The 16452-nt window shown below is 34.8% G+C and overlaps 2 protein-coding genes across 3 annotated transcripts in view; one reads left to right on the top strand and one right to left on the bottom strand.

Annotated features, from left to right (window-relative positions):
- Positions 1–16452, bottom strand: part of alpha-Catr (alpha-catenin related) — a 157382-nt gene that overhangs the window by 50255 nt on the left and 90675 nt on the right. The gene's annotated exons all lie outside the window — the stretch shown is intronic.
- LOC149702549 (uncharacterized) lies at positions 5375–7614 on the top strand. The gene is made up of 2 exons (XM_089865782.1): positions 5375–7310; positions 7386–7614. Exon 1 carries the CDS (start codon positions 5568–5570, stop codon positions 6588–6590), a length of 1023 nt encoding a protein of 340 aa, XP_089721908.1. The 5' UTR covers positions 5375–5567; the 3' UTR covers positions 6591–7310; positions 7386–7614.

The following is a 16452-nucleotide window of genomic DNA, read 5'->3' as shown; positions in this document are numbered from 1 at the left end:
GTTGTTTGTTTACGTTTTGCTTAATTACTTGGCCCCAGTTTGTCGTAGCTCTATGTTCATAGTATTGTTGGATGGGGGACAAATTGGACTATAACATACTCAAAGGACATCCAAGTATCTTCATTAGAACCAGAGTTACGAGCCTCCAAAGTTGGGTCTAATGCTATTCCTATGGAGGGGTTGTTTGTTTACGTTTTGCTTAATTACTTGGCCCCTGTTTGTCGTAGCCCTAAGTTTATAGTATGGTTGGATGGGGGACAAATTGGACTATAACATACTCAAAGGACATCCCCGTATCTCTTCTAGAACCAGAGTTACGAACCTCCAAAGTTGGGTCTAATGCTATTCCTAAGGAGGGGTTTGTTTGTTCACTTTTTCCTTTATTTCTTGACGCTGTTCTTTCGCTCACAAATGCTAACATATCTGTAGTGTAGTGGTTATCGCATCGGCCTCAAACCCGGAAGGCCACAGGTTCGAATACGGGAAGTTTTTTTTATTTTTATTTGCTTGGGATATGTAAAGACCTTTATAATTATACGAACATTTGTGTCAAGGTGTCATTATTTACATCCCCGTATCTCTTTTAGAACCAGAGTTACGAGCCTGCAAGGTATAGTCCAATGCATTTCCTATGGAGGGGTTTGTTTGTTTACGTTTTGCTTAAGTACTAGTAGTAAGGACTATACAAATACGCATGGATCCAAGATGGCCGCCACCCCAAGATGGCCGCCCTCTCCCCATCCACCAAACTTGCAAACAAAGATTAAGCTAAATTCCTACCTGATCAACCCTACCTTCCAGCATGCTATGACTCTTTAGAGGGGTTTTACCCATTTTTCCCCCAAAACAAGCTCGGCTAACCCTCGGAGGGTGAAGTTCTTTTTGCAAGATCCCCGTTTAAATTTAAGACCCAAGATTACGTTATTGTATGAGAAAATCTTACCTGACATACCCTGCATTCCACCGTGCTATGTCACCGTCTATGAATATTAACGGAGGTCGGTTTTACCCCATTTTTCCCCAAACAAGCCCGGATTAACCCTCCAACCAAAGATTGAACCATAAAAATCCTACCTGACTTACCCTGCCTTCCACCATGCTATTAAGGGGGTTTTACCCCCCTTTTAATAGCTCCAGACTACCACGAGTTCCTACCTTGTGTTATTTTCAACACCCATGACGTCATCTTCTTAATCAAAACAAAAACAAGCTATATTCAACCTTGGCGTCATCCTCCAATCTTACCCTGCCTGCTAGGGTGCTAGTAATGGGCGGTACCCCTTTAATAAACCCAAACCAGCCCGGACTTTAAAAAAGCTTACCTCCAGTCCTACCTTCCAGCGTGTTATTAAGGGTAAATGACCTATTTAATAACCCTCCAAACAAGCTCGGACTACCGGCCCTACCGGTAAAGCTGCTTTCAACCTGGGCATCCATGACGTCATCCTTCCAACTCAAACTAATATGAAATTATTGGCGCCATATTTAAAAAACTTCTCTCCAGCCCCGCCTTCTAGCGGACTATTTTAGTAACCATTAATAGCCGTAACCCGTTCAATGGACATAAACAAGTTGGGACCATCCCTACTAGTAAAGGATGTTTTTTCCCTGGCCAACTATGATGTCATCCTCTCAACTAATATTAAATTATTGGTACCATATTTATTGGCCTTCTCGTGGGCTATTTTAGTAACTATTAAGGTAATTCATCCATAGAATCAATTAAAACAAGGCCGGACCAGACCTAGTCAGAGAGGGTGCTTTCAACCTGGGTGACTATGACGTCATCCTCCAGACTATGACTCAAACCAAAACTTAATTATACATGACCTCAAGCCCTGCCTTCTAGCGGGCTTTTTTAGTAACTATTAAGGGAATTTACCCATGGAACAAATCAAAACTAGCCCGGATCAGTCTAGGTTTGCCTATGTAGAGGTTGTTGCCCACGAAAAAAAAAAAAAAAAAACCAAAACAAACAATCCCTGCCAGCTTGCTATTTTACGCCTTTGACTGTACTTTAATTTAAGGGTTTCCAAACAAGTCAAAACACGCCCAAACTTGTCCGGGCCAACCAAGTTTTGTCCAGACAAGTTAAAACTAGCCTAAACTAGGCTGGGCCAACCAAGTTTCGTCCAAGTATAGATCTATCCCCCCGTTGATTGGACTAATAATGGGTGGATTACTTATGTACCTGCTACCGTTTGATTACTTACCCATGTAGATGTTCCAACGATGATGTTTTAACTAGGATACCCCGTTGGCTTAGCGAAAATAAATGTTGTAAGAGGTTAGTTGGCAAAAAGCAAGGTTTTTTAATGCGATTAACGAAGAGGTAGCGGGTTTGAATCCCGGTGGAACAATAAATAAGCCCGGATTAACCTGAATTCGTATTCAGGGTGTTACTGTTTAATTAATTGTACGTAGATCAGACCATTTACCCTGACTACGCCATTAATACGGGTAACCAATTTAACTACGTTTGCCTTAACTCGAACACGTACACAACGTCGCTGTTTAAATTTTCCCGCCAGCAATTTAGTGTCTTTTATTATTCGTCGGCAAAAAAACTTGATTTTGAGACAAATCAACTTTGTTTCCTTCTAAGTCAAAAGTTAATGAAAAAACAGACACACATTTTAAAAAAAAACAAAAGATATTTACTCTTGCGTCTTGTACAAAAATTAAATACAAAATAAACAAATGAGTAGCCAAACAAAGGCGTTATTTGCGTTCTTAAAGTGTCCATATATTTATACAAAGGAATTCATTTCTAAATACCTAAATTTTCCATTTAGCCGTTAAGAGAGAGAAATTTGGAGTGGCGCGAGTTTTATTCGCCTCAATATAGCCAGGGGCAAAAAAAAGAGATTCTAAAAAAAGAAGGTCATTCTTCGCGTCTTCAGTGAGAGATATTTCCGGAAGCGTTTTACCAATTTTAACGAGACTAGAGTTTTAAACTAGATACAGAACAAATCTTTATACATTTTTTAGCTTTAACAACGACAAATAAGACGGGAAAACTAATATTTTCATCCTTTTGTCAGGCGAAAAAAAAAAACCTCAAATATTAGCCAATTAGTACGATCTTTAAGGGAAGATCCTGCTCCACATTCCGAAAACTCAAAACATTTAATCTGCATCAAGAATGCGTAAGGCAGAGCAGGATCCCCCCTTATTTCAGCATTCCTTAACTACTTTACGAGAGCCACCAAAGAACCCTCATCAGACCCCCCTGGATTATGAATCTCGACAAGTAAACAAGCGGGTTTTTGTCGCATATAAAAAGATTTCCTGTAAAGCTTTTACAGAAAAACCCCATTATGTGGCAAGAAACTCGCTTCCTTGCCTATTGAAACTCATAGATTAAAGGTAAATGATAACCCATTGGGGGGCCCGCGTAATTCCCGGAGAAAAAATCCGAGCCACATCTCGACAAAATATTAATAATCCTCAAAAAGCGGGCTGCAACAAAAAGAAGAAATTAGCTAGAGTCTGGTACGTACCAAGTGGCGGTACGTACCTAGTCACGCTTCGGAACTTAGCCATCAAAAAATCCCTGTGTTTTTGAAAACTTTTAATATAGAAAACATTTGGCTGCGAATCCATAATTTTGGAAGTGACGAGGCCCTCGTTATCGCTTTTTACGGGTTAACGATGGCGTTAAAGTACCGCCAACAAGATCGTAATGCGTGGCCGTCAAATTCAACTTAAATATTCAAGAAATTTTCTCACAAATATATATTGCTAAGCCTAAATATATTTCTATAGGTTACGCGGCAAAAATAAGAGATTCTACCCCGTTACTCACCGATTGTAAAGAGAGACGCATTCAGGGTTTCAAAAAGTTTAAATTGTTAACATTTAAAAAACCCGTATATATACCGGCAAAAAAATTAGGTTACCCCACCCTTTTTTACGTCTAGTCTTGTACTCGCCTTGATTTTCTTTTTTTCCCCACTACAGAAAGCCAGTTTTTTTTTCGGAGTAATTTACTTTCTCTTTTAGCGGCGAAAGACTCGCAAATAACCCTGAAGGGAGGAGTGAAATATTTTCGTAAACGTTTACCTTACTACAAAATACCTAGGAATGGTTTAAAGTTACATGTTGGGTGGGTCAAAGAAATGGATAAAATAAGGGAAGGATGTGTCTCGATTTAAAAAAAATCACCCATAGATTGCTTACCTGTCCAATTTTTTCTATTACAAGGAATCCCAGTTGGATATTATGCTAGAGGCAAACCTCTGAAATTGATGCCAATGATAATTACGTCAATCATAGAGGTGATTAAATTGAATATACTTTAGAGAGTGGAGGGGGGTTTAAAAAAACTGTTGCTTAGTAACTCATTTTTTAAGCTGTAAAATTAACGTGTTGAATAAATTTGTTTCCTTTTCTATTTTTATACTAGAGCTATCTTTGGAGTCTGTAATAAGTATACATGTCTCTAAGTAAAAAATATTATAGATATTATAGGATAATTCATTTAATCTTTTGTGACTTAATTATAGTCCTTCTAGAGATTATGTTTATAAATATATCGAAATAAGCAACCGTTACTCTTCCAAACAAATAAGAAGCATAACTAGAAGCGTAGATAAATATTAAAATAAGCTAGCCAATCATTTTTGACAAGTTATGTACTTTGAAATATAACTCTAAGGTAACGCAAAAGAAAAAATCCTAATGTATTTATGGCTGAAAGGTGAAAAAAAAACAAAGCGACTATAATAGAGAAAATTCTTGACATGTCCTATATGACAAATTAATTGTAACACTGTTTCGTGTGTTTCTCAGGTTTTCGAGTATTAACTCGCACATTTTGATTTATGGCAAGCGAAAAAACACCTTGTATAATGGGAGGAGAAGATGTCAAACTTTCCGCTAATAAATTCATAATTGACTTTTACATATATATTTATAAAGTTAGAAATCTATTTAGCTCAAGGTCCTAGTTTTTTGTATGCAGAAGCTTGTTTGGGCGTGTTTTGAATAATTAAATTTGAATAAGCCAATACTTTCAAGATTTTAAAATTCAATAAATAGGAAAAAGTTAATTAGGCATAAAATTAGAAATCTCTCCGAGGTCTAAGATTTTTTCGTATGCAAATAATTCAAAGAGATCGTGTTATATAAAAGGTTAAAAAGGAGTTACTTTGATAGAAGCCCGAGGGGACAAATATTATTCGTATGCAAAAGCTTGTTTGGGTGTGTTCTAAATAATTTAATTTGAATAATTCACATAAGATCGCATTATATAAAGAAAAAATTTTAATGAAGGTTAAAAGTAATTATTTTGGGAGGGAGAAAAGGGGTTTTTTAATATGATATAAATCTAAATAATTGTATATTAATATTAAACTATAGGAGTATTTTTTATATAGGCAGGTATGGCATCATCCTTTATAATTTTTAGTATCAACTCCACAATAAATAAAAATGTATTTTTGGGGGGCATAAATAATATCGATTTTTTGGAGTATTTAAGACCAGAGTCTCGATACTTTCTTCATTCGAAAATTTTCTAGACGCTTTCTGTCGCTTTACAAGCTCTTAAACACTTGTAAGTAATGTCTAGTTTAATTCCTTGCGGTCGCTCTATGATATGGAGGGTGAATAGAAAGCTCTATGACAATCCTGATTTAAAGGATTTTACTTGGGATGATTTATTTAGAGATGTTTGGGATAAAAATACTTTAACGGACGCGCAGAAAAGGAACATTTGGCGTAAAATGACAGGGGCATACAATGCTTCTTTCTTAGTGTTTACGATTCAAGACGTCTATAATCACCATTATAGACCTGACGCGAATTTACTCCACGCTCTCGTTAGAGGTTGTTCCAATTACACGGACCATATGTTTTTTAAAGTCGAAAACGATGGTATCTTTACTAGCTGGTGGTTCAGCCCCAACGCGAACAAATTTTGGTTTTCAAACCCATTTTGCATACAGGAGCGAAAAGAACGCGATAGAATAGAAAGCTACGAAATACAATACGATATGGCAGTTGATTATATTTTCAATGCTCTGGAGGATTTATGCTGGTTGAGACTATTTCGCCAACACAGAATCTTGGAAAAACCCCATGTCCAGTTTGCATTGCGGCTCATTTCTAAACACCTTTTCCAAGCTCGCGTTTTTGTCAGCGTAACCCAATTTTTTACGACTATTAACAACCCCCAAAACAATAGCTCGGTCCGAATAAGTAGATTTACAACGTGGATAGTTCCCCCGCAAACCTTTTCTAAAATAGAGTGTCCGTACGGACCCATACATCACGCTTCGGTGAAATGTACAGCGCGTTATTGGTATTACGGGGGCTATTGTTTTCACGAAGAAGCGTTCTATAGACGTGTCTTAGACATGTGTTTTAAATTATGCTTGCTGCAACTCACGAGGATAAATAGACCGTGCCCTAAAGAAAAGACTCACTTTCGACAGTCCTTAGCTAGATGGTATTTAAAGAAAGCCATGTATATAGCGGGCGTAGCTCGCCTATATTGCAATACCACCTGGTGTTTAACATTATCAGACATTATGCAAGGACTGATAGACAGCGACGCGTTACCCTTTTTAGTAACGTTGATTTAAAATAATTGAATGGTCAAGCGACGGTGAAGATTTAAAACGGCCGGCGGATAAAGACAAACAGTGAGCTCAAGAATTACAATAACAAACTGGTCCTTAGATTTGATAATTACCCGAATTATATGTTTTTTAATATTAAGGCTGTTAATTTATTCTGTAGTATATTAGAATAGGGTTATAATTAACTTTGCGTAGTTATATATAAGTTCCAGTTTAAATAGTACAGAGACTAGTTGCGATAATACAATTGTGGTGAAATTTTTTTTTATTAGAAATTCTAATCCATCTTTAAAACGCCTTTATTCTCCAAAAAAATGTAAGTAATATATTTGATATAAATATATTTGATATAAATATATTTGTATGTATTTCTTTTTAAAACTTTGGTGATAATTTAGGGCCAGCGTCGAGAGCTTTGTGGACGTTATTAAGAAGCAAGGCTCTGCCCTCATGCCCCGTAACGGGCATCTTTATTGTCCACATTGCGAAGGGACATTAAAGGATATGCCCGACTATGGCCAATTAAATTACTATTGCACGACGCGCGAATGTAATTATTTTAGAAAATGCGTTTTAGTCCAGTGCAAACAATATATCAGTTTTGCCAAGCGTAGCGACCAGCGGCATTTGCTTAGCACACGGAACTTTTGTTCACTTTGCGGTGAATTTAAGTACCGTGTAAAAGACATATGCCCGTGTTACGAGTGGTCCTGTGATTGACAGGTAATTCTCAATTGGTACTATTATTTGTTTTAAAAAGTGTAAATTTTTGACTGAATGTTACTGTATAAAATTTAGGTTAAGTCTCAACACAAGGATGCTGTTGTTTTTTATTTTTTAATTAATTTTATATTTTTTATGTTAATTATTTTAGTTATTTAAATTCTATTTTTCTATGTTAATTTTTTCAGTTATTGAATATTTTATTTTTCTATGTTAATTTTTTAGTTATTTAATATATTATTTTTGTTAGTGATTAAAATAAATTATTTATAAAAATATGGTTTTATCATTTTAATTATTGTATTTTGACATGCAAATGTATACATAAAAAAAAAAGGTTCATATTGATACAAGACGTATTAATTCTCATCTAAATTACCTTTATAACCTCAAAAAAAATAATCGCACTAAAGTTTACTTTAAAATTAGACAGATCTTAATGTCTGGAAGTTTTAAAAAACCTTTAATAATCTCTGAATAGCGGGAACAGGCAAGAGGTCTTTAAAAAACCTGTTCTCATTTTTTAAAGAAATGTCTGGAAATTAGTTTAGCCTAAAGTGTTTAAGAGAGTAGTAATGCGGTAAAATGTTGTGTCTCGTGTGATGATTTCATAAGCGAATAATATTACAGCCATTTATAAATACTGGACGACATAACACAGCGATGCATCAGCAATTTGACCCATCATATTAGAAGACGTTTAAAAAAATCTCCAGTTTAAGCAACAAAATAAGCAATTAAAACAAGCCTAATGATTCTCTTTCGGGGACAAACAACTTGGAACTATTTTCTGTAACGAATTGCCTTCAATAATTTAAGCGAGGTCAACTTGGTCTAAATTATTTCGATGCTGGAAAAATTAAATATTAACATTGGATTTCATTTAGAAAGCTTTTCACGCTTCAAAATTTGAATTTAGTTCACAATTGGTCAGTTATCTAGGGTAAAAGTTAAGTAATACTTCAGGCCTTTTCACGCCAGCGAATGTTTGTAAATTTGTTCTAGTTTAGACCGTGCTGCTGACTTGGGTGTAACAATTTTTTCAAATATATTAGTACTTCTTCCGCCACTTAGATGTACAAAAACAACTAAATTCAATTTGATAAAATACGTTTTATGTTAACGGAACATTTATATTCAACAGGGCTCGTTCGTTAAGGTGTTAAAAATTTAATAATAAATGCATGCATTTTTTAAAAAATTGAAAATAGGCAGAGATTTTGCATGACTTTTTTTCCTTCATTACATTTGCAAGTGTATTTGGAACTATCTTGAGACACAGAACAAAAAATATCCGTACATTCGCAACTAATATCCAGAACACAATGCGCGTTATTTTTGGCTCAAATTTCCTTCCCCTCTCACTCGCAACCATCCTCGCATTTTTCCGTTTTCACTTAAGACCAATCCCGGGTAACACTCGCATTTATAAGTACTGTTATCGGAAGAATTGGGGTTGCAAACGGTTTTGATGTCGGAAAAATTATCATTTCCCTCGATTTCGCATATATCGACGCACTACAAATCGGAATCAGGGATCAAACCAATGGAACATTGGCAATAATACGTGGCGTTATTAGATTCATTAACGTGACATTCTGCATTAAGATTCTGACATTCAATATCCCCTTTTGCTTCGCCAATGTCAACGCAAATGCTAGCCTGACTATCATAGTGACCAGCTGAGCATTCGCAGTAAAATGTAGTATTTTCATGACTCGATACGACGCATTCGGCTTTAAGCTCTGAGCAGGCATTATCTCCCATAGTTTTACAAATATTTTCGCATGTTTGGGTATTATCCTCGAACAGTCCAGCATGACATTCGCAGTAATACGTTGAGTTATTAGTTTCATCAACACGGCATTCGACTTTAAAATCCTGGCATTCACTGTCACCTTTTACTCGGTAGATATCACCTCAAATTAGGTTTTTTTCATCTTCGAATAGCCCGGCGGGACATTCACAGTAATAGGTTGATGTGTCAGTTTGATTAACGGCATTTTGCTCTACGATTTTGCCACTCACTTTCTTTTAAAAACATTAAAAATCCCCAGCGATTTTTAAAATGCATGAATTTTTTAGCGTGACATTCGGTATTAAGATTATGACATTCAAAAGCTGCTAAAAATTTTATAACAAAGGCATGAATTTTTTTAAGAAAAATTTTAAAAATCCCCGGTGATTTTTAAAATTTTAAAAAATTTTAAAATTTAAAATTTTTCTTAAAAAAATTCATGCCTTTGTTATAAAATTTTTAGCAGCTTTTGAATGTCATAATCTTAATACCGAATGTCACGCTAAAAAATTCATGCATTTTAAAAATCGCTGGGGATTTTTAATGTTTTTAAAAGAAAGTGAGTGGCAAAATCGTAGAGCAAAATGCCGTTAATCAAACTGACACATCAACCTATTACTGTGAATGTCCCGCCGGGCTATTCGAAGATGAAAAAAACCTAATTTGAGGTGATATCTACCGAGTAAAAGGTGACAGTGAATGCCAGGATTTTAAAGTCGAATGCCGTGTTGATGAAACTAATAACTCAACGTATTACTGCGAATGTCATGCTGGACTGTTCGAGGATAATACCCAAACATGCGAAAATATTTGTAAAACTATGGGAGATAATGCCTGCTCAGAGCTTAAAGCCGAATGCGTCGTATCGAGTCATGAAAATACTACATTTTACTGCGAATGCTCAGCTGGTCACTATGATAGTCAGGCTAGCATTTGCGTTGACATTGGCGAAGCAAAAGGGGATATTGAATGTCAGAATCTTAATGCAGAATGTCACGTTAATGAATCTAATAACGCCACGTATTATTGCCAATGTTCCATTGGTTTGATCCCTGATTCCGATTTGTAGTGCGTCGATATATGCGAAATCGAGGGAAATGATAATTTTTCCGACATCAAAACCGTTTGCAACCCCAATTCTTCCGATAACAGTACTTATAAATGCGAGTGTTACCCGGGATTGGTCTTAAGTGAAAACGGAAAAATGCGAGGATGGTTGCGAGTGAGAGGGGAAGGAAATTTGAGCCAAAAATAACGCGCATTGTGTTCTGGATATTAGTTGCGAATGTACGGATATTTTTTGTTCTGTGTCTCAAGATAGTTCCAAATACACTTGCAAATGTAATGAAGGAAAAAAAGTCATGCAAAATCTCTGCCTATTTTCAATTTTTTAAAAAATGCATGCATTTATTATTAAATTTTTAACACCTTAACGAACGAGCCCTGTTGAATATAAATGTTCCGTTAACATAAAACGTATTTTATCAAATTGAATTTAGTTGTTTTTGTACATCTAAGTGGCGGAAGAAGTACTAATATATTTGAAAAAATTGTTACACCCAAGTCAGCAGCACGGTCTAAACTAGAACAAATTTACAAACATTCGCTGGCGTGAAAAGGCCTGAAGTATTACTTAACTTTTACCCTAGATAACTGACCAATTGTGAACTAAATTCAAATTTTGAAGCGTGAAAAGCTTTCTAAATGAAATCCAATGTTAATATTTAATTTTTCCAGCATCGAAATAATTTAGACCAAGTTGACCTCGCTTAAATTATTGAAGGCAATTCGTTACAGAAAATAGTTCCAAGTTGTTTGTCCCCGAAAGAGAATCATTAGGCTTGTTTTAATTGCTTATTTTGTTGCTTAAACTGGAGATTTTTTTAAACGTCTTCTAATATGATGGGTCAAATTGCTGATGCATCGCTGTGTTATGTCGTCCAGTATTTATAAATGGCTGTAATATTATTCGCTTATGAAATCATCACACGAGACACAACATTTTACCGCATTACTACTCTCTTAAACACTTTAGGCTAAACTAATTTCCAGACATTTCTTTAAAAAATGAGAACAGGTTTTTTAAAGACCTCTTGCCTGTTCCCGCTATTCAGAGATTATTAAAGGTTTTTTAAAACTTCCAGACATTAAGATCTGTCTAATTTTAAAGTAAACTTTAGTGCGATTATTTTTTTTGAGGTTATAAAGGTAATTTAGATGAGAATTAATACGTCTTGTATCAATATGAACCTTTTTTTTTTATGTATACATTTGCATGTCAAAATACAATAATTAAAATGATAAAACCATATTTTTATAAATAATTTATTTTAATCACTAACAAAAATAATATATTAAATAACTAAAAAATTAACATAGAAAAATAAAATATTCAATAACTGAAAAAATTAACATAGAAAAATAGAATTTAAATAACTAAAATAATTAACATAAAAAATATAAAATTAATTAAAAAATAAAAAACAACAGCATCCTTGTGTTGAGACTTAACCTAAATTTTATACAGTAACATTCAGTCAAAAATTTACACTTTTTAAAACAAATAATAGTACCAATTGAGAATTACCTGTCAATCACAGGACCACTCGTAACACGGGCATATGTCTTTTACACGGTACTTAAATTCACCGCAAAGTGAACAAAAGTTCCGTGTGCTAAGCAAATGCCGCTGGTCGCTACGCTTGGCAAAACTGATATATTGTTTGCACTGGACTAAAACGCATTTTCTAAAATAATTACATTCGCGCGTCGTGCAATAGTAATTTAATTGGCCATAGTCGGGCATATCCTTTAATGTCCCTTCGCAATGTGGACAATAAAGATGCCCGTTACGGGGCATGAGGGCAGAGCCTTGCTTCTTAATAACGTCCACAAAGCTCTCGACGCTGGCCCTAAATTATCACCAAAGTTTTAAAAAGAAATACATACAAATATATTTATATCAAATATATTTATATCAAATATATTACTTACATTTTTTTGGAGAATAAAGGCGTTTTAAAGATGGATTAGAATTTCTAATAAAAAAAAATTTCACCACAATTGTATTATCGCAACTAGTCTCTGTACTATTTAAACTGGAACTTATATATAACTACGCAAAGTTAATTATAACCCTATTCTAATATACTACAGAATAAATTAACAGCCTTAATATTAAAAAACATATAATTCGGGTAATTATCAAATCTAAGGACCAGTTTGTTATTGTAATTCTTGAGCTCACTGTTTGTCTTTATCCGCCGGCCGTTTTAAATCTTCACCGTCGCTTGACCATTCAATTATTTTAAATCAACGTTACTAAAAAGGGTAACGCGTCGCTGTCTATCAGTCCTTGCATAATGTCTGATAATGTTAAACACCAGGTGGTATTGCAATATAGGCGAGCTACGCCCGCTATATACATGGCTTTCTTTAAATACCATCTAGCTAAGGACTGTCGAAAGTGAGTCTTTTCTTTAGGGCACGGTCTATTTATCCTCGTGAGTTGCAGCAAGCATAATTTAAAACACATGTCTAAGACACGTCTATAGAACGCTTCTTCGTGAAAACAATAGCCCCCGTAATACCAATAACGCGCTGTACATTTCACCGAAGCGTGATGTATGGGTCCGTACGGACACTCTATTTTAGAAAAGGTTTGCGGGGGAACTATCCACGTTGTAAATCTACTTATTCGGACCGAGCTATTGTTTTGGGGGTTGTTAATAGTCGTAAAAAATTGGGTTACGCTGACAAAAACGCGAGCTTGGAAAAGGTGTTTAGAAATGAGCCGCAATGCAAACTGGACATGGGGTTTTTCCAAGATTCTGTGTTGGCGAAATAGTCTCAACCAGCATAAATCCTCCAGAGCATTGAAAATATAATCAACTGCCATATCGTATTGTATTTCGTAGCTTTCTATTCTATCGCGTTCTTTTCGCTCCTGTATGCAAAATGGGTTTGAAAACCAAAATTTGTTCGCGTTGGGGCTGAACCACCAGCTAGTAAAGATACCATCGTTTTCGACTTTAAAAAACATATGGTCCGTGTAATTGGAACAACCTCTAACGAGAGCGTGGAGTAAATTCGCGTCAGGTCTATAATGGTGATTATAGACGTCTTGAATCGTAAACACTAAGAAAGAAGCATTGTATGCCCCTGTCATTTTACGCCAAATGTTCCTTTTCTGCGCGTCCGTTAAAGTATTTTTATCCCAAACATCTCTAAATAAATCATCCCAAGTAAAATCCTTTAAATCAGGATTGTCATAGAGCTTTCTATTCACCCTCCATATCATAGAGCGACCGCAAGGAATTAAACTAGACATTACTTACAAGTGTTTAAGAGCTTGTAAAGCGACAGAAAGCGTCTAGAAAATTTTCGAATGAAGAAAGTATCGAGACTCTGGTCTTAAATACTCCAAAAAATCGATATTATTTATGCCCCCCAAAAATACATTTTTATTTATTGTGGAGTTGATACTAAAAATTATAAAGGATGATGCCATACCTGCCTATATAAAAAATACTCCTATAGTTTAATATTAATATACAATTATTTAGATTTATATCATATTAAAAAACCCCTTTTCTCCCTCCCAAAATAATTACTTTTAACCTTCATTAAAATTTTTTCTTTATATAATGCGATCTTATGTGAATTATTCAAATTAAATTATTTAGAACACACCCAAACAAGCTTTTGCATACGAATAATATTTGTCCCCTCGGGCTTCTATCAAAGTAACTCCTTTTTAACCTTTTATATAACACGATCTCTTTGAATTATTTGCATACGAAAAAATCTTAGACCTCGGAGAGATTTCTAATTTTATGCCTAATTAACTTTTTCCTATTTATTGAATTTTAAAATCTTGAAAGTATTGGCTTATTCAAATTTAATTATTCAAAACACGCCCAAACAAGCTTCTGCATACAAAAAACTAGGACCTTGAGCTAAATAGATTTCTAACTTTATAAATATATATGTAAAAGTCAATTATGAATTTATTAGCGGAAAGTTTGACATCTTCTCCTCCCATTATACAAGGTGTTTTTTCGCTTGCCATAAATCAAAATGTGCGAGTTAATACTCGAAAACCTGAGAAACACACGAAACAGTGTTACAATTAATTTGTCATATAGGACATGTCAAGAATTTTCTCTATTATAGTCGCTTTGTTTTTTTTTCACCTTTCAGCCATAAATACATTAGGATTTTTTCTTTTGCGTTACCTTAGAGTTATATTTCAAAGTACATAACTTGTCAAAAATGATTGGCTAGCTTATTTTAATATTTATCTACGCTTCTAGTTATGCTTCTTATTTGTTTGGAAGAGTAACGGTTGCTTATTTCGATATATTTATAAACATAATCTCTAGAAGGACTATAATTAAGTCACAAAAGATTAAATGAATTATCCTATAATATCTATAATATTTTTTACTTAGAGACATGTATACTTATTACAGACTCCAAAGATAGCTCTAGTATAAAAATAGAAAAGGAAACAAATTTATTCAACACGTTAATTTTACAGCTTAAAAAATGAGTTACTAAGCAACAGTTTTTTTAAACCCCCCTCCACTCTCTAAAGTATATTCAATTTAATCACCTCTATGATTGACGTAATTATCATTGGCATCAATTTCAGAGGTTTGCCTCTAGCATAATATCCAACTGGGATTCCTTGTAATAGAAAAAATTGGACAGGTAAGCAATCTATGGGTGATTTTTTTTAAATCGAGACACATCCTTCCCTTATTTTATCCATTTCTTTGACCCACCCAACATGTAACTTTAAACCATTCCTAGGTATTTTGTAGTAAGGTAAACGTTTACGAAAATATTTCACTCCTCCCTTCAGGGTTATTTGCGAGTCTTTCGCCGCTAAAAGAGAAAGTAAATTACTCCGAAAAAAAAACTGGCTTTCTGTAGTGGGGAAAAAAAGAAAATCAAGGCGAGTACAAGACTAGACGTAAAAAAGGGTGGGGTAACCTAATTTTTTTGCCGGTATATATACGGGTTTTTTAAATGTTAACAATTTAAACTTTTTGAAACCCTGAATGCGTCTCTCTTTACAATCGGTGAGTAACGGGGTAGAATCTCTTATTTTTGCCGCGTAACCTATAGAAATATATTTAGGCTTAGCAATATATATTTGTGAGAAAATTTCTTGAATATTTAAGTTGAATTTGACGGCCACGCATTACGATCTTGTTGGCGGTACTTTAACGCCATCGTTAACCCGTAAAAAGCGATAACGAGGGCCTCGTCACTTCCAAAATTATGGATTCGCAGCCAAATGTTTTCTATATTAAAAGTTTTCAAAAACACAGGGATTTTTTGATGGCTAAGTTCCGAAGCGTGACTAGGTACGTACCGCCACTTGGTACGTACCAGACTCTAGCTAATTTCTTCTTTTTGTTGCAGCCCGCTTTTTGAGGATTATTAATATTTTGTCGAGATGTGGCTCGGATTTTTTCTCCGGGAATTACGCGGGCCCCCCAATGGGTTATCATTTACCTTTAATCTATGAGTTTCAATAGGCAAGGAAGCGAGTTTCTTGCCACATAATGGGGTTTTTCTGTAAAAGCTTTACAGGAAATCTTTTTATATGCGACAAAAAACCCGCTTGTTTACTTGTCGAGATTCATAATCCAGGGGGGTCTGATGAGGGTTCTTTGGTGGCTCTCGTAAAGTAGTTAAGGAATGCTGAAATAAGGGGGGATCCTGCTCTGCCTTACGCATTCTTGATGCAGATTAAATGTTTTGAGTTTTCGGAATGTGGAGCAGGATCTTCCCTTAAAGATCGTACTAATTGGCTAATATTTGAGGTTTTTTTTTTTCGCCTGACAAAAGGATGAAAATATTAGTTTTCCCGTCTTATTTGTCGTTGTTAAAGCTAAAAAATGTATAAAGATTTGTTCTGTATCTAGTTTAAAACTCTAGTCTCGTTAAAATTGGTAAAACGCTTCCGGAAATATCTCTCACTGAAGACGCGAAGAATGACCTTCTTTTTTTAGAATCTCTTTTTTTTGCCCCTGGCTATATTGAGGCGAATAAAACTCGCGCCACTCCAAATTTCTCTCTCTTAACGGCTAAATGGAAAATTTAGGTATTTAGAAATGAATTCCTTTGTATAAATATATGGACACTTTAAGAACGCAAATAACGCCTTTGTTTGGCTACTCATTTGTTTATTTTGTATTTAATTTTTGTACAAGACGCAAGAGTAAATATCTTTTGTTTTTTTTTAAAATGTGTATCTGTTTTTTCATTAACTTTTGACTTAGAAGGAAACAAAGTTGATTTGTCTCAAAATCAAGTTTTTTTGCCGAC

This window comes from Phalangium opilio, unplaced genomic scaffold (assembly GCF_054372755.1).
Source record: "Phalangium opilio isolate 3A_F unplaced genomic scaffold, DU_Popi_V2 ptg000017l_1, whole genome shotgun sequence".
NCBI classification, from domain to species: Eukaryota; Metazoa; Arthropoda; class Arachnida; order Opiliones; family Phalangiidae; genus Phalangium; species Phalangium opilio.
The sequence above is the reverse complement of the archived record's forward strand: the minus strand, read 5'-3'. Positions and strand labels throughout refer to the sequence as shown.

Coding starts and splice junctions, on each gene's coding strand:
- LOC149702549 (XM_089865782.1), top strand. CDS start 5,568: ATGTCTAGTTTAATTCCTTGCGGTCGCTCTATGATATGGAGGGTGAAT.